Here is a 22,558-nt window from a genome sequence, read left to right on the forward strand (position 1 = left end):
CATTGATTTGTGTTCTTTAATATTTCCACATTTTTATTTCCGTTCATTTATTTTTCTGAACTGATCACAGCAGAGATATCTCTCCAGTTCTCCTTAACTTCAGGAAATAAGGCGGAGAACACACACACACACACACACACACACACACACACACACACACACACACACACACACACACATACACAGATTAAGAGGCAAGCACAGTCTGAATAAACTAAACCACAGTCATTAGTGTAAAAGACTGTCCATAGCAGCGTAGAGAGGTCTGCTGCTGCATGTGTGTGTGTGTGTGTGGGGCGGGGGGGTCAAAGTCAAGGTCCATAGGGGTAGGGGGAGAGGTGGGAGGGAGGGGAGAGAGTTCAGCCTCTTGACAGCCTGGTGGAAGAAGTCTTTGAGTCGGGTGGAGATCTTAAAACCTTTCTGGTCCTGATGAGGAGGAATAATGTGTGGGTCTCCAGCAGGGGTCTCTGTGGACTCTGCTGTGAATTCCTGTGAGGACTCCGCTCTGCAGGGACAGGACAAAGCTCAGAGGTGAGAGGAACATCTGTCCACCACTCTGCTCCATGTCACAGCTCAGATGCTAACAAACATCTGTGTGTTGAAGCCCAGAGCAGCAGCCTGGACCTGGACCTGGACCTGGACCTGAGTCCCCCTGTGTGTCCTCAAAGAGTGACCCCTCAATGGAGCCTCAATCTGCTGATGGGGGGTAAGACTGAAACTGAAGCCCTGTGAGGTAAAGTCAGTTGTCTGTGTTGAAGCTTCTCTGTGAGACCTTCAGGAAATCCTGGTTATTAGCGCCGCCGGTGGTCGTTAAGTGAACTGCAGTTAGCATCCTGGGCATCGGCCCAACCAGACATCACATTTAGAATAACGGCACCATCTGAAACGTGTCTGTGAAACATCGTCTCCGTGATACTGTCCTGCTGTTTCCAGATCACTCTATCAGCCAACGTTATGACGCAACAGCAGCTAGCTGCTAACCATAGCTTAGCTTAGCTTAGCTTAGCTTAGCTTACAGTTAGCTCTTGGCTGGCAGAAAGCAACTGTTAGTTATTCTCAATGTATGTCAGCTAGTCCTCTGTCCACTCAGGTAGCATTTCTGCTAGCATGCTATCCAGATCAGAGTGGAGGCTGCAGGTTATCCTCTAAAGACAGGTGTTTCTACGTTAGCTTCACACTGCTGGCGCTGTAGGGCAGCTGGAGAGAGGCGAGGCACTTTGTGGATACTCTTCAGGTCTTCAGTATTTCATCTGAAACCTTCCCGAGTCCTTCATATAGAGAGAAAGTCCACCGGCTGATACAGGAGACTCAGAGAGTCTGGAAGGTCTCAGTCTTCAGGTTCACTACGATCTGTTCACACATCGGAAACACAGAGCGGTTTAAACCATTACATAAATATAGTGACTTTAGATCTAACATCTTCTTCATCAGTTTTTCTCCAGAGAGCCAACGTACGATCTGTTCTGTTTCAGGGTCCAGCAGCAGAGACCAGACTCTCCCAGCGGTCTGTCCTTCAAGAGCGACCGGTCAAAGGATGCCTTCATATACTTTAAAGGACGACCTCCATCTTCTGATCAGAGGTCAGCTGTGACTCACAGTGAGGGTCCGGTTAGGATAGAATTAAACTAGTTTATATAAAGTCTCTTCAACAGAATTTTCAGAAGCTTCTTCAGGCATGTTTCCGGCCCTGATAAATGGGATGAATAATCAGGAGTGAGAGCGGTGTTTCCTCAGCGAGAACTTTATTCTAGTCAAATGCATTTAGAAATAAACAGGCAGTACAAAACATGCAGAGCTTCTTTAGAGTCCAAACCCTGTCTCGTTACTATCTCTGGCTTCTCTCTGATATTACCGTCCCCATCAGATAGCTTCAACATCTCACACAAGTCACTAAAGACCAGTGGCGGCCGGCCAATAGCGGCGCCCCCCCACCGCCTCCCACATCATACATTGTCATCAAAAATACTTTCCGCACCTCTTCAGTACCAGAGAGAGCAGCAGCATTCAATGCAGCTGTTGACGCTGCCAACCAATCAGAACGTGTATCCAAAAATGCGCCAGAGTTGAGTGAGAGAGAGTTGGTTGGATGGAGACGGACTGTATGTAATCAAAAGTAGATAGAGAATATGGATTCTGTTAAATCCCTGAAAGAAAGTGTAGTCTGTGCTTCCATAAGGGGCCTCATACGGACCAACATTACTCAACTCTGCAAAACTGAACTCTATTTCACTCAAAATGTCACAGAAACTCGAATGTTGAGGAATAATGACAACCAGAAAACACAGACAAAATACCTGATGAATGGGAGACCTCACGAGTAAAAGCAGTTTTTCCTCAGCGATAACTTAAAGACTGAAGTCTCCAGATATGTGGGGACAAAGCAATGGATCTGAGGATGCCGGATCAAGACTATGTTGTAGATCACAGATTGGTCTTTAACAATCCTGGTGCAGATTCAAACTCATTACCCACTTCTGGTTTTAGTCAGTCCCTGGACATAAAGTATGATCTTTCAGTGTCATTACATATTCTGACATCAGAGCATGAGGTCACTAACCCTTGCAGCTCGCAGCAGGGTGTTAGCTGATCATATTTAAACATGTCACACATCCATCTGTTCTGTTTCAGGGTCCAGCAGCAGAGACCAGACTCTCCCAGCGGTCTGTCCTTCAAGAGCGACCGGTCAAAGGACGCCTTCATATACTTTAAAGGACGACCTCCATCTTCTGATCAGAGGTCAGCTGTGACTCACAGTGAGGGTCCGGTTAGGATAGAATTAAACTAGTTTATATAAAGTCTCGTCCGACCCCCCCTCACGTCCAAAGTGTTTAGTTGTGAGCGTCCACTCTGGGAGGGGCAGTGGAAATCCATCTGAAACCCAGGCTGTTCAGAAGCTGTTCCACCGTCTCACACACACTTCTGATGGAGGACACTGAGCCTTCATCAACGTCACACCCAGCTCTATTGCCCGGTGAACCCAGACCCTGCTATGGTGCTGGAGCTGGGGGAGTAACGGGGGCTGGTGTAAGAACTGTCCCTACATCTCTCCTTTTCCTGAGAGCTGTGTCTCCATGCTCTCTGACCAGCCTGTTCCCCTGTCCCCTTCACATTGAGAGTCTCTGTGTGTCCCCCTGTCCTCCTCCTTGAGTGTCTCTGTGTGTCCCCCTGTCCCCCTCCTCCTTGAGTGTCTCTGTATGTCCCCCTGTCCCCCTTCACCCTGAGTGTCTCTGTGTGTACCCCTGTCCTCCTCCTTGAGTGTCTCTGTGTGTCCCCCTGTCCCCCTTCACCTTGAGTGTCTCTGTGTGTCCCTCTTAACCCTGAGTGTCTCTGTGTGTCCCCCTGTTCCCCTTCACCCTGAGTGTCTCTTTGTGTCCCCCTTCACCTTGAGTGTCTCTGTGTGTCCCCCTGTCCTCCTTGTCCTTGAGTGTCTCTGTGTGTCCCCCTGTCCTCTTCACCTTGAGTGTCTCTGTGTGTCCCCCTTCTCCTTGAGTGTCTCTGTGTGTGTCCCTGTCCTCCTTCACCTTGAGTGTCTCTGTGTGTGTCCCTGTCCTCCTTCACCTTGAGTGTCTCTGTGTGTGTCCCTGTCCTCCTTCACCTTGAGTGTCTCTGTGTGTGTCCCTGTCCTCCTTCACCTTGAGTGTCTCTGTGTGTGTCCCTATCCTCCTTCACCTTGAGTGTCTCTGTGTGTCCCCCTGTCCTCTTCACCTTGAGTGTCTCTGTGTGTGTCCCTGTCCTCCTTCACCTTGAGTGTCTCTGTGTGTGTCCCTGTCCTCCTTCACCTTGAGTGTCTCTGTGTGTGTCCCTATCCTCCTTCACCTTGAGTGTCTCTGTGTGTGTCCCTGTCCTCTTCACCCTGAGTGTCTCTGTGTGTGTCCCTGTCCTCTTCACCTTGAGTGTCTCTGTGTGTCCCCCTTCACCTTGAGTGTCTCTGTGTGTCCCCCTGTCCTCTTCACCCTGAGTGTCTCTGTGTGTCCCCCTGTCCTCCTTGTCCTTGAGTGTCTCTGTGTGGACAGACATAATGTGAGCTGATGCTTCATGCTTCCTCCACAGAGGGGACCAGGAGAGCTGGGAGGGTCCCGGGGGTCAGTCTGCCCAGCAGCATCACACACAGCTGGACTCCATATTTAGGGTGAGTACCTGAACAGCTGCTCTACCTCTCTTCTGCTCGACTGTCTCTCCATGCTGCAGAGGCAGTCCGTCTGTCCCGCATGGATCTGAGGTCTGGATCCATGGTTCATAGTTTGTGTCGTTCATGTGATGTTCCAGCTGCTGGAGGACCACATCGTCACTTTTGTGAGGAGTGAGCTGAAGGAGATCCAGAGGGCTCTGAGTTCAGATTACCCAGAATGCTTAGAGAGTCAGAGTGAGGATGAGGAGGTGTTGGAGGCTGAGGATGAAGAGCAGAGGAGGAGCAGCAGAGAGGCCTTTCTGAGGATCACACTGCACCTCCTGAGGAGCATGAAGCAGGAGGAGCTGGCTGAGCGTCTGCAGAGCAGTAAGAGGGTTTCTATAGAGATTAACACTCTGGATAAATGTCTCATCTGCTGATGTCTCAAGGGACCAACATATATCCATATGTCCTTCAGAGAGCCAGAGTCACAGAGTGACCGAATGATCTGCTGTTTGTTCTTTCAGGAGCTGCTGCTGGAGTCTGTCGGCGTAAACTCAAGTCCTCCCTGAAGGAGAAGTTCCAGTGTGTGTTTGAGGGCATTGCTAAAGCAGGAAACCCAACCCCTCTGAACCAGATCTTCACAGAGCTCTACATCACAGAGGGGGGGGCTGCAGAGGTCAATGAGGAACATGAGGTCAGACAGATTGAAACAGCATCCAGAAAACCAGACAGACCAGAAACCCCCATCAGACAAGAAGAGCTCTTTAAAGCCTCACCTGGAAGAGATGCACCAATCAGAGCAGTGCTGACAAAGGGAGTGGCTGGCATTGGGAAAACAGTCCTAACTCAGAAGTTCACTCTGGACTGGGCTGAAGGCAAAGCCCACCAGGACATCCAGTTCACATTCCCATTCACCTTCAGAGAGCTGAATGTGCTGGGAGAGAACCAGTACAGCTTGGTGGGACTTGTTCATCACTTCTTCCCTGAAACCAGAGACGCAGGAATCTGCAGCTTTGATCAGTTCCCGGTTGTGTTCATCTTTGACGGTCTGGATGAGTGTCGACTTCCTCTGGACTTCCACAACACTGAGGTCCTGACTGATGTCACAGAGTCCACCTCAGTGGATGTGCTGCTGACAAACCTCATCAGGGGGAAGCTGCTTCCCTCTGCTCGCCTCTGGATAACCACACGACCTGCAGCAGCCAATCAGATCCCTCCTCACTGTGTGGACATGGTGACAGAGATCAGAGGGTTCACTGACCCCCAGAAGGAGGAGTACTTCAGGAAGAGGTTCAGAGATCAGGAGCAGGCCGGCACCATCATCTCCCACATCAAGACCTCACGAAGCCTCCACATCATGTGCCACATCCCAGTCTTCTGCTGGATCTCTGCTACAGTTCTGGAGGAGGTGCTGAAGACCAGAGAGGGAGGAGAGCTGCCCAAGACCCTGACTGAGATGTACATCCACTTCCTGGTGGTTCAGTCCAAAGTGAAGAACATCAAGTATGATGGAGGAGCTGAGACAGATCCACACTGGAGTCCACAGAGCAGGGAGATGATGGAGTCTCTGGGAAGATTGGCTTTTGAGCAGCTGCAGAAAGGCCACCTGATCTTCCATGAGTCCGACCTGACAGAGTGTGGCATCGATATCAGAGCAGCCTCAGTGTACTCAGGAGTGTTCACACAGGTCTTTAGAGAGGAGAGAGGACTGTACCAGGACCAGGTGTTCTGCTTCGTCCATCTGAGTGTTCAGGAGTTTCTGGCTGCTCTTCATGTCCATCTGACCTTCATCAACTCTGGAGTCATCCTGCTGTCAGAAGAACCAACAACCTTCAGGCTGCTTAAAGTCTTCAGCCCCAAATCTAAACTAACACATCTCTACCAGAGAGCTGTGGACCAGGCCTTACAGAGTCCAAACGGACACCTGGACTTGTTCCTCCGCTTCCTCCTGGGTCTTTCACTGCAGACCAATCAGAACCTCCTACGAGGCCTGTTGACAGAAACAGGAAGTAGTTCAGGGACCAATCAGGAAACAGTCCAGTACATCAAGAAGAAGATGGAAGAGGATCTGTCTCCAGAGAGGAGCATCAACCTGTTCCACTGTCTGAATGAACTGAATGATCGTTCTCTGGTGGAGCAGATCCAACAGTCCCTGAGTTCAGGAAGTCTCTCCACAGATGATCTGTCTCCTGCTCAGTGGTCAGCTCTGGTCTTCATCTTACTGTCATCAGGAGAAGATCTGGACGTGTTTGACCTGCAGAAATACTCTGCTTCAGAGAAGGCTCTCCTGAGGCTGCTGCCAGTGGTCAGAGCCTCAAGCAAAGCTCTGTGAGTACAGAGGTCTTTAGATTTAGTGAATCAGTTATTAATACTCTGCTGTCTTCTGAGTAACTGTTGTCCTCATCCTCTCTCAGGCTGAGTGGCTGTAAGCTGTCAGAGAGAAGCTGTGCAGCTCTGTCCTCAGTCCTCAGCTCCCAGTCCTCTAGTCTGACAGAGCTGGACCTGAGTAACACCGACCTGCAGGACTCAGGAGTGGAGCTGCTGTCTGCTGGACTGCAGAGTCCACACTGTGACCTGAAGACCCTCAGGTCAGAGCACAGAACAGTTTGAAGTCAATACCAGCATCAGCCATGCTGTGGTGGGGGGGATATATAATCTCTGTCAGTCTGAGATGAATGATCGTCAGTCTGGTACTTTAGCGTTCTTTATTTTTATATTGCACGGATCTCTAGATCAGCAGATCCTGAGGCAGGTTGAGCTTCCTGAGCTGGCGTAGGAAAAACCTCTGCTGTTGCATCATGCAGTATTCATGAAATCATCAGACAGCTAAAGGAACAAATCCAATACACACTCCTCACCTCGTTAGTGTGCCTCTCAGTGTGACACGTTGGTACACATTAGCAGTCAGTATTTACTCTGATACTGAGGCTACTTCAGAACACATTCAAAGAGCTCCTCTATACTTCTACTCCACTACATTTATCTGACAGCTGTAGCTGCTTTTTAGATGACAGTTTTTCATCCGCTTCCTGTCCAGTAAAAACCACGTATCTCCAGATGTGTTGATGTTGAATGTTTGTGATGAACTGAAGGATAAAGTGTTCCTTTAAGTAACGTGTTTGAAACGCCTCTTAGATCGGCTGGAAAATGCATCGTCACAAAGCTGACAGCTGTTTTTGTGAGGAAGCCATGAAGAGTTAGCTTTTGAGAGATACGTGGTTCTCACAGGACAGAGACAAAGCTACACACATATGATGATCTTATAGAATAAGATACATTGCTGCAGATTAAACTACCCAACAGGATCTAAAGGAGGTACACCTCTACAGCAGTAACACGCATACATGAATGCAGCAGCGATATTAACTCATCAGATCTAACTCTGAAACTCTGAGGGAACTTTTTATCGCACCAGGAGAACTTTTTCACCGGCTGTTTTGGGACTTTTACTGCGACAGCGTTCCCTGTGAATAAAAAATAAACCATAGTCATTCTTCTTTCAACAGCAAGCCTGCTAACACCCTCCCTGAACAATCACACTCCCTGAGTGTATTTTTAGACATCTGATGAAAGGAACAGATAGTTGAGCTGCTCACCGTCATTAGTCGCTGCCCACTGATGATACCGATCCAAACTGAAAGGCTGTCTGCCACACAGAAACATTCAACCACGTGACGTACAAACTCTCGCTGGAGTTTTAACGAGGCGGATCCTTTCTAGCCATAACCCTGTTTTCAGAGTCCACTTTTCGTTGGGCCCTTTCTTTTGGTTTGACTTCTGACGTCTCATGAGGGCGCAATAAGGATACTGTCCAGATAAGAACGTGGGCTGATATTATTAACTTCTTAAGTTCAACATGTCTGCTCTGAGCGATCAGCTCCAGGTCCGTTCACCGGACCCTCAGGGTCTCTTAGGGTCCACTTCATCAGGACCATGTTCTATGTTCTGTTCAAAGTTACGCTTTACATATCAGACCTTATCCAGTGTGATTCATTTTAAACACAGATGTTGTTTCTCCTTTGTTCATTCTGTTCTCTCAGGCTGAGTGGCTGTAACCTGTCAGAGAGAAGCTGTGCAGCTCTGTCCTCAGTCCTCAGCTCCCAGTCCTCTAGTCTGAGAGAGCTGGACCTGAGTAACAACGACCTGCAGGACTCAGGAGTGAAGCTGCTGTCTGCTGGACTGCAGAGTCCACACTGTGACCTGAGACCCTCAGGTCAGAGCACAGAACACTCAAATCTCCATTGTTGTTTAATCAGCCTCTCCCATATTTACCATGCTGTGCATTTGAAGTGTGGAGCAGAGCCTGTAGGTGTAGAGATGATGCAGAGGTGATGCAGTAATAAGCCCCCCCCCCTGACTGCTTGTTTGTGTGTCTGCAGGCTGTCAGGCTGTCTGATCACAGAGGAAGGCTGTGATGCTCTGGCCTCAGCTTTAAACTCCAACCCCTCCCATCTGAGAGAGCTGGACCTGAGCTACAATCACCCAGGAGACTCAGGGGGGGGCTGCTGTCTGCTGGACTGGACTCCCTCAGGTAAGGAGAGGCAGTCTGATAGAGGAGGTAGAAAGTGGCTCTGTGACCTGAACCAACCAGAGCTGATAGACCCTGACTCTCCACACTGTCTGCCGGCAGCTGAGAGGAGACCCCCGTCAGTGGGTCCATGTTCATGTGGAAGACCAACAGAAACAGAGTGGGGGGGTTTAATGTTCACACAGATCAATGAAGCGTCCCTTTTTCTCTCGCGCTACACTCAGAGTTCAGGGTGGGGAGACGGAGCAGAGAGGAGCAGAGAGTCTCATAGCAGAGAGGAACAAAGGCTGCCCGTTTCATTAATACACGGTCTCCACGGGGGAGTCGCCGTCTGTCTGAAACATATTGAGAAAGATACAGGAAACAGGCGGCCAATCAGACAGCAGGACTTTGGCAACCTGGACCAGAGTTCTGATGGACCTGAAGAACTTGTGATGTTCAGACAGAGCAGAACCACAGCTCTGTGTTCAGGGTGGGTCTTAGATTAAGGATGTGTTCTGATCTGGTGAGGTTTAACTTCAGTTTGTTCATTTTCATTTGGGTTATGGTGCATCAGGTGAGGATAAAGATCAAACCTAAAGGAAAGTATTGCATTTATTTCTTTGAGTAACGCAGATTAGTTTGTGGATTTCCCCCCCCCCCCCCCGTTCAGCTTTAAATTCTGAATTTAAAAACTGAAATTGTTCTGCCCTTCATCGCGTTAGAAACGGCAGGCTGGTTAAAAATGCAGACGTCATTACGCCAGTGGAAATGCATCCTACCAGTTGACTCCCCAGCAGAAGCATCGCTTTTATGTGTTTAATCTTTGTTCTGATTAAGTTAACTTTTAAGCATATTGATTTCATGCTGTGAAAGTAATGTTCATGAAAGCTAGGCGCCTTAGCTACAGTATTTTGCCGTTTGTTTCCTAGTTTCTCTCTCGTCTCTCATCATATGTATGGATTCAGTACAATGTGAAGAAAATAAATCTACATACAAAGAACTCAGGATTCCTTCATGTTCATGAATAGAGTTTAGCTTACTGTTTAGTTGGAGTTGCCACACCTCAATGAGAACAGTATAGAAATGTATAAAACAGATTCAGGAGAAACCCAGACAGCAGGTGTCTCTATAACTGATCAAAATATTCAATCCTGAACGTCAGCGAGCTTAAACTGGAGTGATGTGAAGGAGGTGGTGGGTAAGTTGTTGGACATAAAAGATCATTTAAAGACTAACCCCCCCCCCCCCCCCCCCCCCCGCTTTCAGCCTGGAGCCTGCTGCAGTCCGCTGGTTGAGGCCGGGTCTCAGGAAGTGTAAGTGTGTGTTTAATCATGAACCTCTTCACACTGGGACACCACAGGTACAGTAACACCCTTTAATACCTGCTGTCTCTCATCAGACTCCTGTGGACTCTCTCTGGACTCAGACACAGCAAACAGGAACCTCAGACTGTCTGACAACAACAGGACGGTGACACGAGTGAGAGAGGAGCAGCCATATCCTGATCATCCAGAGAGGTTTGACCTCTGTCCTCAGCTGATGTGTAGAGAAGCTCTGACTGGTCGCTGTTACTGGGAGGTCGAGTGGAGAGGAGAGGTTTCTATATCAGTGACTTACAGAGGAACCAGCAGGAGAGGAGAGAGTGAGGACTGTTGGTTTGGATGGAATGATCAGTCCTGGAGTCTGAACTGCTCTGGTGATAGTTACTATGTCAGGCACAATAAGAGAGAAACACGCACCTCCTTTTCCTCCTCCTCCTCCTCCTTCTTCTCCTCCTCCCCCCCCTCTGGTAGAGTAGCAGTGTATCTGGATCATCCTGCTGGCTCTCTCTCCTTCTACAGAGTCTCCTCTGACACACTGATCCACCTCCACACCTTCAGAACCACATTCACTGAACCTCTCTATGCTGGGTTTGGGTTCTGGCTTTTGTTTGGGTTTTTTAGTGTCCCTGGTTCTTCAGTGTCTCTGTGTCCTCTGCAGGAGTGACCCCCCCAAAATAAAATCCATCTGAAGTTGAAGAACCCGTTCCAGAGCTTCAGTTTCAGAGCCAGCAGGAGAGGGTTCCTGAGACTCGTTAGGAACAGATCACAGTGAGAAGAGTTCGATCACTTCTCCAGAATATAATACACGATGTCTACCAACTAGCTTTGTAGCAGAGCAGGACAAACCTCAGATTTAAGGGTCGGTTTCAATGGCGGCTGGTCCATGCGGGGCGCTGGGGCGCCGCCCCCTCTCACAATATCTTGAGAAGAAAGTCTGTTTAAACATGACAGACATAAATATGAAGGAGCTTGGACCGGACCGACCCGGTTTACAAATTCATCAGCAGGCAAGTGATCGAGGATGAGCTTTCCCTGCCTGCTGTTTCAAAGTGTCGGCACCAAGGGTGTAACGGGGTTACAAGATTTAAGGTTGATTTTAAGGTTGAATGCATTGGCCAAGCTGTCAATGGAAAAGAATCTGGTGGCAGAGATGACTGACTCTAATCAGAAAGTCATTGAGAGATTTGCAGGCCAGAAGGAAAGGAGGGCAACGTTTGTATTAGTGCTAGTTCCATGAATCACAATCAATTTCCTTCAACATTACAGTGGGGTTTTAGGTTGGTCTTTTTTATGCCCCCCCCTAAAAATGTTATCACCAGCTGCCACTGGTCGATTTATGACACAGAAATCCCTCCTCTTCCTCCTCTTCCTCCTCCAGGAACACCTGACTAACACATACATGAACATTGACCCCAGAAGCCTCGCTCTGTGAACCTTTATGACGTTATGACAGCAGAGCAATCAGCTTCTGTAGCATCCGATGGTTTTCACCTGAAGGAATCATTGAATTTATTGATACAACTTCCTGACCCCTCTGCAGTTTATAGGACATAAAGAGATCCATCATGTGCTTATTTATAGCATCAAACATCATTTAATTTCCAGGTACTAAATATAGATTGTGTTGCAGGAGGGTAGTGGTCCACTCCAGTAGGGGATGAGTCCTTAGCCCAAGTGCAGGAGTTCCCAGGACCAGGCGGAGGGATTACCTCCACCTGGTCCTGGGAGCGCCTTGGAATCCCCCAGTCAGAGCTGGTGGAGGTGGTCAGGGAAAGGGGAGTTCGGGGCTCTCTGCTGGAGCTGCTACCTCCACGACCCGACTCCTATAGGGGATAGACAATGGATGGATGAAGGGTTGCCTCCTGAAAGAAGGACATCAATTCACAGACCTTTAAAGTTGTAATGCAAATATTCTCTGCACTAAAACGTTTGAAAGTGATCAGACCTGTGTTATAAATGTACTCTCAGAGAAATGACGTTGATGTGTTTTCTATCGCTTCTCATCAGAAGAGACGTAAAACCGCCATCAATGTGACCTCCCTTTGTTATTATGTTTCATTACGTAACACTAAATGTTAACTTCTAAAGCGTACCTCTTTTCTACTTCCATTTTTCCTGAATTGTACCTGCTTTATTCTTAATCAACGCATCCTGTTCATGTTGCTTGTGTATTATAAAGACATTTGCATCGTATTGATCAGTATGGAAAACACAACACCGACGTTCAAACAGGGATGTTTGAACACATGATTCCCATGTTAAGCATAAACATGTCATTAAACACACATGTTTTACACATTGGAGACACGAGGAGGCAGTGTGCATGAACACCAGGATAATACATCTATTGTGTGTGGACAGTAGGAGTGCTCTCCTGGTCCTCTCATGCACAGACATACAGGACCCTCACAAGTAGGGATAATTGTAGGAGCATTATGCAGAAGAAGAGCAGCTCATTTGATCTCTGAAGTTCAAAGGTTTATTCTATGCCTCTCACCGGTTGGTTTCCTGTGCACTTGGTATGTTTAATGGCTGGGTATGATAACACTGCCTGCAGACTACACTGATAACCACAGAGTGTTTGCAGAGATGGAAGCTTTGCTCGTCCACTGAAGCAGTCGTGTCTGTTATCAGGACCAATGTTTATAATGTATGAAGAGGCAACATCCACGGGACATTTGCACTCATTCAGCTCCTCTTTCCACCCTCTGTCTGAAACCAGAACCCAGTCTGCTCTGATTGGTTGGCTGGCCGGCTCTGTTGTGATTGGTCAACCAATTAGATCGGCCCCGCCCCTTAGCCTATCACGTACAATGTGTTGGAGCACCTATAGAAGACGCTACAGGGGAGGGAACACCGCAGAAAGGGGTCAGATAATTAAAAACAAATCACATGTGGCTCTCAGCCTCTTCCATAAGAACATGTGGCAGAGGTAGAGCATATGTCATCGTACGTTAAATACTTCCTGCGCGACCCTCCATCTCTCATTACATTAAGCTTTTATTCAAAGGGATCTCAGTCAGTACGTCTCCCTCCGTCTGACCCTGCTTCAGTCTGCAGCATCAAAGCTCACAGAACCTCAAACTGAAGGAGCTCTGAGGATAATAACCCTATAGAAGCAGCAGAAAACACACACACACTATTGTTACAGTGACAGAGAGTGTGTGTGTGTGTGTGTGTGTGTGTGTGTGTGTGTGTGTGTGTGTGTGTGTGTGTGTGTGTGTGTGTGTGTGTGTGTGTGTGTGTGTGTGTGTGTGTGTGTGTGTGTGTGTGTGTGTGTGTGTTGAGATGGGTAGTCTCTCTGCTGCTTTTCTGATGCAGAGCATGAGATCATCAGTCATATACAGTCGGCTGGGGGTTTATGTTGTGAGCAGTCAATAAATCCTCAGTAATAACCGGAGGATCTGCTGCTCCAACACACCATCGTCGAGTCAGCGTGTTCAGACTGGAGCCTCTGAGCAGAGACCAAACATCACTTTACAAATAAATATACTTTGACTATTTCTTCACAATCCTCACTTTTTGTCCCAAAACTTTTTTTTCAACTTTCAATTTTATTTTCTTCTAAATTTTGAAAGTCAGATCATTTTCTCACTGTTCTCCATTACTCCTTCTTCATGTGGCCCTTTTTTTAAGGATTCACATTTTTCTTGTCTCCCAATTTCTTTTCTTTTGGATTTTCTTTCAATCTTCAGATTTTTATTTCTCCAAATTTGGATTTCTGACAATTACCACTTCTTTTTCTTCCAATTTCTGAAACTTTGCTACCACTATCAAAGATATAAATGTTCTTCTATTTTAACTTTTAGAATACCTCTCTTTTCTCCCTGCTCTTCCTTAAATGAGAAACATTTATTCAGACACACGAAGATTTATGGACAGGAAATAATGAGTGCTCTCTTCACGCAGCGCTTCCTGAAACATCTCCTCTGATTATTTGTGCAGATACTAAAAAAAGACGAGGGCTCTCGGCAGAGGATAAATTATTCCTCCTCACAGAACAGCAGCTCTTATTGTTCTCAAAACGGCTTTAAAATACATTATAATAGCCCTTAATCATCTGGTGATTTATTCATGATCTTTATAAATATCATAATCACCACAGGCTATGTTTTTATTTATACTGTGGGCCCCACTGGGAGATTGGTTTTATACGGAGGCCCAGATCCCTTCCATCAGAAGAAACGTGCTGCAGCAGAAAGGATGCAGATACAGAAACACAAAGGTTCCAAAACTCTGTTCCTGCAGGAACATCTGCAGCAGCTCTTCAACACATGCAGCATCTAGAGAACATTCAGCAGAGGAAACATGAGCAGTTTACTAAAAGCTGCAGAAACCAAACGCTGCAAGAAGCTCCAACACAACGGAGACCAGGGGACACTCAAGAGAGACGCACACAGCTGGAGACCAGGGGACACTAAAGAGAGACGCACACAGCTGGAGACCAGGGGACACTAAAGAGAGACGCACACAGCTGGAGACCAGGGGACACTAAAGAGAGACGCACACAGCTGGAGACCAGGGGACACTAAAGAGAGACGCACGCAGCTGGAGACCAGGGGACACTAAAGAGAGACGCACACAACGGAGACCAGGGGACACTAAAGAGAGACGCACACAGCTGGAGACCAGGGGACACTAAAGAGAGACGCACACAGCTGGAGACCAGGGGACACTAAAGAGAGACGCACACAGCTGGAGACCAGGGGACACTAAAGAGAGACGCACACAGCTGGAGACCAGGGGACACTAAAGAGAGACGCACACAACGGAGACCAGGGGACACTAAAGAGAGACGCACACAGCTGGAGACCAGGGGACACTAAAGAGAGACGCACACAGCTGGAGACCAGGGGACACTAAAGAGAGACGCACGCAGCTGGAGACCAGGGGACACTAAAGAGAGACGCACACAACGGAGACCAGGGGACACTAAAGAGAGACGCACACAGCTGGAGACCAGGGGACACTAATGGAGACCAGGGGACACTAAAGAGAGACGCACACAGCTGGAGACCAGGGGACACTAAAGAGAGACGCACACAGCTGGAGACCAGGGGACACTAAAGAGAGACGCACACAGCTGGAGACCAGGGGACACTAAAGAGAGACGCACACAGCTGGAGACCAGGGGACACTAAAGAGAGACGCACACAGCTGGAGACCAGGGGACACTAAAGAGAGACGCACACAGCTGGGACCGGAGCACTGGGTGACGTTCAGGATCATAAAGCTGGACAACTGTCTCTGTCTCAGAGTGAGTCTGTCTCAGAACTGGGAGAGTTTGTCAGTATATCTGACGGTCATCACTTTGTTAAAATAAGACAGAGACAGCTTTATGATCCTGAACGTCACGCAGCGCTCCGGTCACTATGTAGCTCTCACGCTCCTAATGGCTAGGGCTGTAAGCTATAGGCCAGCTAACCAATCAGAGCAGACTGGGCTCTGGTTTCAGACAGAGGGTGAAAAGAGGAGCTGCAGCACAGGCAGTCTGAGAAACATAAAGAGCTTTCTGAACATTAAAGCATGGAGACATGGAGACATGGAGACTTGGAGATATGGAGATATGGAGACATGGAGACTTGGAGACATGGAGACATGGAGACTTGGAGACTTGGAGACATGGAGAAATGGAGACATGGAGACATGGAGACTTGGAGATATGGAGATATGGAGACATGGAGACTTGGAGACTTGGAGACATGGAGACTTGGAGACTTGGAGACATGGAGAAATGGAGACATGGAGACATGGAGACTTGGAGACATGGAGACATGGAGACATGGAGACTTCGAGACATGGAGACATGGAGACATGGAGACATGGAGACATGGAGACTTGGAGACATGAAGACTTGGAGACATGGAGACTTGGAGACATGGAGACATGGAGACACGGAGACACGGAGACTTGGAGACATGGAGACATGGAGACTTGGAGACTTGGAGACATGGAGACATGGAGACACGGAGACACGGAGACACGGAGACACGGAGACTTGGAGATATGGAGATATGGAGACATGGAGACATGGAGACATGGAGACATGGAGACTTGGAGACATGGAGACTTGGAGACATGGAGACATGGAGACATGGAGACATGGAGACATGGAGACTTGGAGACACGGAGACACGGAGACTTGGAGACATGGAGACTTGGAGACTTGGAGACATGGAGACATGGAGACTTGGAGACATGGAGACATGGAGACACGGAGACTTGGACCTTTCTGTTTCAACATTAGCATTTATCTATGAGTGAATGCGACATGGGTTGGGGCTTTTTTCCGGCCCACTTGCAGGTCATTAATGTTGTTGGTTCAGAATAAGTGAGGTTTGGTGTGAGTAAAAAAAGAGACGGACAAAGAACCCATAATGCGGAAAGACACCTCTGCAGATACTAAGACACACTCACACTGTGTGAGTGATCCTTTCAGCTTTGTGAACAACAATCATTAAGGACCTTGAGTGTCCCTATGAGCTGTCCATGAAGTACTTCTTTGTGAAATGAAGGGGAGCATGATCTGCAGAGGAAGACTGGACACATCTGTCATTAAAATCGGTCCAACAACACGACTAAGTGGGCCAACCCGCCACTATCTTTCCTTCAAAGAAAAAAGGAGGTTTGAAACACGTCTTTAGAGTCTGTGTGGACGCTCCAAGCAGAGAAACGATGAGTCCTAAGAAGAGATATTGAATTTTGTAGGACTGACATAGAAATCAGAAAGAAGAATAAGTCTTTGAGTCGAAGTGATGGGGTTCTTCTTTCTGACAACAAAACACCTACAAAATAAGTCCTATTGATCCATGCTGTCTCCGAAAGGAGAAACAGCAGCGTCCCTGTGTTTACTACCTGCAGACTTCATCATAAAAGCTCCTTATATGGACGTTCTGAGCAGCGTAGAGCGTGCAGGATGTGCAGAGGGATTGAAATGTTTCTACGATACGTGACGGAGAACACTCTGCAGGATGAGACGTAGCTCCTATACAACGCCTCACACCTTGTTTACATATAGTTTAATGTCCTTACAGCTGCATGTTAGGAAAGGTGTCACATGTTCAATCCAACACGGTAAGACGTGTTATTCTCTGTTCAGGGCTGCGGCGCCGGTGCATGCAGACATGTGTTTCAGTTTATGTTAATCTACATTTACCAAAAACCTAACGGTGAATACAGTCATGATTTATTTAAACGTGACACACAAAACTCTCATGATGATCGAGTTTATCAATCACTGAAACCCTTTTATGAAGAACTCAAGGAGGAGGTAAACATGTCAAACATGGTGTAGTGTTTGGGATGTGCTTGTGATACTTGTGATACCGCGGGGCACCAACTATCTATCCGATCCCAAACAACACATGTGAAATACAGATACAATAGTAGTGATTAGACTCAGATACACAGTCTGTCTTTATAGTATGACAATGCATCAACAGCAGCTCGATCACAATGAAGGCATATCATCCCCGTTCTCTCTGTGCACTAAAGCGGTGAATATTTCCAAACACAAGGTGATGCACAGTACATCTCATTAAGCCAAGTCTAAGATACTGATGCAAGAGGACAGCGACTACTACACCACACATTCAGCTGCAGACTAAAAGGAAATGCACGTGTCCAAGCGCTAATACTTTATCTACATCAGGGGGAATAGCAGCAGGCCTAACTTATGCTGTGTCTCAATTATTTACTGAGACTCAAACGAAGTGAAGATCACTGCTGTTAGCTAGCTAGCAGCGACATCCTTACAGGCTGCTTAATTAACCTTATATAATAAACAGTGTCTTCATTTCGACAGCAGAATAGTGATCACGTACCAATAGAAGGAAAACAACCCTCAGGGCGACCGGCCGATTGACTCCCGCTACGTAGCCAAGAGTGCAACCGTGTGAGAAAGGTCCAGCGTTCCTAATTTGAAAGAAATCTTTGAGACACAGCTTCAGTTTTTATTTAGGATCGCTGCTTTGGTCCACTGGCTTCAGTTTGATTCTCCTCTGGATCACGTCCTCCTGCTCGGTGACGTTGCTCTCGTGCGACGAGTCCTTCATCACGCTGTAGTACATCGGCGCGTTGAACTCTGCCGCCTTCTCCCGCCGCCTCCAGCTGCACTTGCAGAGCTTCTTGAAGGCCACGCGAAACTTCTGCGACATGAGGTTGTAGATGATGGGGTTGATGGCGCTGTTGGTGTAGACGCACATGCGGCAGAAGAGCAGGAACCATGTGTTGTGGTACGGCGGGTCGATGAAGGAGTTCACCACCACCAGGGTGCGGTACGGCATCCAGAGGCAGGGCAAAGAGGACCACGACCACCGCCAGCATCTTCGTGATCTGAAGCAGAGGAAAGACCGAGACGAGATGAGGCAACAATCATGTTAACGGTGTTCTACATCATGCCAGTGTGGTAGAACACGTCCAACAACAAGAGTCTATAGCTATGGGAAGGGCTCTATCAGGGTTTCATTCTACCGGACAGCAGCTACATAAACAGATTGATATGTAATCTAAATCCTTCCTAGTCTTTGACTCGCAGTGAGCAAAGGGCCAAAATCAAAACCACGATTCAGTCAACAGTTTGGCATGTCTTTAAAAACTTCATCTGAGAAAACAGGCAGCAAAACAATTCCTTGCAAATCCATCAGAACCAATGTGTGCAGATTCAGATTCATTTAACCACAGGGAACATTGTATTAGGTACCTGCTGTGTGCACATATACAGTAAATATGTTACACAGCTCCAGCTCCGAGGTTTGGTCACGTTTTACCATAACGCAGCGTCAGATGAACGTTGTTGGGAAAACATACCTCAACTTTCCAACACAAACTCTTAGAGTGAAATGTTAAAACCTTGACTCCACTGAGCATCTTCGGCTCAGATGCTGCTGAATGACAAATGGGTTTTAACATTTTCTAATTGAGATGCATTATCCTCTAAACTGTGGCTCAGTACCTGTTTCCTCGCGGAGACGGCGCCCTTGTTGGCCTTGTTGGTGCTGTTGGCGTGCCCCTGGTGCACCGACCCCCCGGCGGACCGGTCCGTCAGATGGGAAGGCAGCGGACTCATGAACAGGATACGGGCGATGAGTCCGTACAGAACCGTGGCCACGACCAGCGGGATCACGTAGAACAGCGTGAAGTCCAGGAAGTAGATGGGCATGTACAAGCTCCGGGAGACGCGGTATCCGCACGTCACCACGACCCCGTCAGCGTAGACGGTTTCCTCCGTGTCCACCAGGAAGAACCACATGATGCAGTAGAGAGAGGTGAAGATCCAGACCGCTGCGATGATCCTCTTGGCCCGCGACACGGTGCAGATGAACTGAGCCTTGATGGAGTGGCAGATGGCGATGTAGCGCTCGATGGTGAAGGCGGTGATGGAGCAGGACGACACGTTGATGCCCAGGTACTGCAGGTACGTTATGCACAGGCATCCCGTGTGCCCGTACACCCAGAAGGATACGACGTCGGAGATGTTGGGAAGGCCTGCAGCAAGCAGCACGATCAGGTCCGCCAACGCCAGGCTGACCAGGTAGCAGTTTGTCGGCGTCACCATGTGTTTGGTGCGCAGAACCACCAGCACCACCATGATGTTCCCCGCAATGCCCACCACACAGATGAGCGAGGTCAGGAAGATGGTTACGACCTGCTCCTCCAGAGGGTTCAGAGGGATTTCGGTCAGATTTACAGCCGGCGGGGCGTCCTGAAACACGGGGGTGTTGTTCTCCATCGTGTCGCAGTTCAGTTTTATCTCTAACGAGAATCCTGAACACAGAAACAGAGACACATGACGACTGTCAGGAAGAGACCTATTCTGCCAGGGGAAATCAATGATGCTGGTGCAGGGTTGTTTTGAAACCAGCAATATAGAAGAAACCAGCAATACAAAAGCATCCCCTAATACCCTCTCTACCATGCATCTGTTCACTGATGCAGCATCATTGGCTTCATGTGTGCAGAAACAGGTGCTTTTATTCATATTCCTCAAAGTGGGGTTGGTTTATTGGTTTATTGGTTTTCAGAACGGCCTTCATGTTGTCTATGAGTGCTCCTTAACATGAGGGATCTGGGCAACAACACAAATCTAATATATAAATATAGTTTCTGTCATTTTAGAAACAGCTCTACTTCTTTCTTAAGCCCGGTTGTTAATGGATGCTATAACACGGGGGCAAGACGTAATAATTGACGGTTGTGAAAAAGCCGTGAAGGAGGTTTACAAACCCTACGAGGAGGAGATAGGTCCTTCTATAACTGGCACCAGTAGGAGTTATTACTGGCTATGTGTTTCCAGAGACAGCATGGTCGCTTGTTTTGTCTTTCTAAACATCTCTGCTAACAAGTCGTGCTCAGCTTGTGATTGGCTCGGTTGGATGTTTAGGGGCGGGACCTCGATACCCCAGCTTAGCTTTGATTTGCTAAAAATCGACTCAAATGTTTTTTTTTGACAACTTGTTCCTGCTGCCCCCCCCCCCCTCCCTGTGGTTAGGGGTTGATGGTGCAGCAATAACAGGAACGATCAATATCTCACCTTATGGCAATCTTCATGAAGTATTGAACACTTCAGCAACACTTTGAGTCAAACTAAATAAAAGCTTTTAAAACAAGTCATTTTTAAATTCAAATGAATAAATATATAATTTATACAAAATAATAGGAATAATTATTTGTATTATTAAAACGTAGTTATGCTCAAGTACAGCTCCAGATACTTTAAGACTAACATCGATTAAGATCGATGTTAGTCTTAAAGAGCATGAAGTGTTCATATTTTTAAAATCGTGTTACGCTTTAGTGAAGTAGAAATACACAGCTTCGTGAACCCACAGCATGCACTGTAAATGAAAACAGACATACAGCATGAATCTTGTAAAATCGTTTTGAAAAGGGAAACTCTGGTTCGACAAGCAAACAACATTTCTGTGAAAGGACAGAAATCATGAACAACAGACACCATGCACTAAAGCCATAATCACTGTCTGATTAAAACATAAATGGATCAAAGATTGATGATTAGCAGAAAAAGGGGAAGGTCTCTTTATCCAAGGAAAGCAGAAATAAGTACACAGTAAAAACATGGATGTAAAACCAACAATAAATATGTGATAAAACAGCTCACCATGGTTTGCAGGAGGCAGCTCTCAGGTGAAATCAGCCGCTGAATGCTTTCCCTCCTCTCTCCTCCTCATATCTCCCTCTCTCCTCACACACCCTCCCTCACCCTCGCTCTCTCCTCACACACCATTACATCCTCCCTGCAACACACCGCCTCACACACACCAACTTAAAAATCAATTCCCCCTCCCCTTCATCACGAGGCCGGCTGTAAACCCTGTAATTACTGCGAGGACGGAGCGGAGACCCGGCAATTCAACACATCATCCTCTGCACAGATAGCCAGGGATTAAAATAGCACCAAGTGGAGCCTTTGGAGCAACTAAAGCAAACATCACTTAGGGAACTCTTCAGCTTCAGATCCTCTGAGAGAGGAATGCAGCTTCTCAAATGTGCAAACAAATACCTCTGAGAGTTGGATTGTAGGCAGGACAAAATAAGAGATTTAAAGACGTCAACTTTCACAATTCTTCTACTTTTTCTGACATTTTAAACACCAAACATGTCTCAACCCCAATCTCAAAGCCTGCAAATGATTTATATCACATTTGGAGACTAAAAACATGCAGACAATAACTTTTTAAGGCAGTATTTTCTGATTTACGGAGCGATACAAAGCGATAAACCTTTGACTCATATCTGAAATGTCAAAATGAACCAAGAATATGAACCTTACTTTATCCATGATGACCTTTCTGTGGCGGAAAGGCATCCAAAAGAGCTCATATTTAATACGGTAACGTCTCGTTTGCATATTAAAACATAGCATGTTAGAACACTTAATTGTGTTACAGTCAGTGATGACGTGGGGAAGTTTCAGAGTTGTACGTGTTTATCTTCCCCCCCAGTCACCTGCAGCGATTCTAAAAGCTCTCTCCGGCGCTGCATGCTGTCAAACATAAAGCACCCCCCACTAAATCTAAAGCTATGAGAGAATCCTCTTCCTGTGTGCAGGGCTGACAGCGTGGATACTAATGCAGACAGATGTTTGCATCTTCATTATTTCACAGTTTGCAGCAGAGTGCTCCGTCTGCAGAGAGGGGGGACAGTAGATCCTGCAGAGTGGGGTCTGTTCAGGTTAGGGTTTGATTGAAATGCTGCATACTGAGTCCATCCAGTCTGGACTGTGGAGCCTTATGGATCCATTCTCCCTACCTGCTCGTCTTTGAGCAGCAGGAGAAGCGCTATGTTACATTTAATCTACAGTTCCTCTGAGATCTCAAAGGGAAAACAAATAGACTAAATAATACTAATAAATAACACAAAATAATAATAATAATAAATAATAATAATAATAAATAAATAATAATACTAAATAATAATAACACAAAATAATAATAACACAAAATAATAATAATAATAATAAATAATAATAATATTAATAAATAATAATAATAATAATAAATAATAATAAATAATAATAATAAATAATAATAATAATAAATAATACTAATAATGTTACTAAATAATAATAATAAATAATAATAATAATAATAAATA

The 22,558-nt window shown here is 46.9% G+C and overlaps 2 protein-coding genes across 2 annotated transcripts; one reads left to right on the forward strand and one right to left on the reverse strand.

Annotated features, from left to right (window-relative positions):
• Positions 1-461: 461 nt before the first annotated feature.
• LOC134862087 (NLR family CARD domain-containing protein 3-like) lies at positions 462-12,246 on the forward strand. Its single transcript, XM_063879787.1, is given in 12 exon segments — positions 462-531; positions 605-706; positions 1,473-1,580; positions 2,629-2,736; positions 4,051-4,129; positions 4,267-4,495; positions 4,636-6,439; positions 6,526-6,699; positions 8,491-8,609; positions 8,612-8,642; positions 9,888-9,934; positions 10,021-12,246. Coding segments are annotated over 11 exon segments (3,312 nt in total). The 5' UTR covers positions 462-531; positions 605-680; the 3' UTR covers positions 10,608-12,246.
• A 5,510-nt stretch (positions 12,247-17,756) lies between these two features.
• On the reverse strand, positions 17,757-19,927 carry LOC134862437 (thyrotropin-releasing hormone receptor-like). The gene is given in 3 exon segments (XM_063880376.1): positions 17,757-18,234; positions 18,236-18,277; positions 18,897-19,927. Coding segments are annotated over 3 exon segments (1,407 nt in total). The 5' UTR covers positions 19,923-19,927; the 3' UTR covers positions 17,757-17,895.
• Positions 19,928-22,558: the final 2,631 nt, after the last annotated feature.

Source organism: Eleginops maclovinus, chromosome 1 (genome assembly GCF_036324505.1).
Source record: "Eleginops maclovinus isolate JMC-PN-2008 ecotype Puerto Natales chromosome 1, JC_Emac_rtc_rv5, whole genome shotgun sequence".
Classification (NCBI taxonomy): domain Eukaryota; kingdom Metazoa; phylum Chordata; class Actinopteri; order Perciformes; family Eleginopidae; genus Eleginops; species Eleginops maclovinus.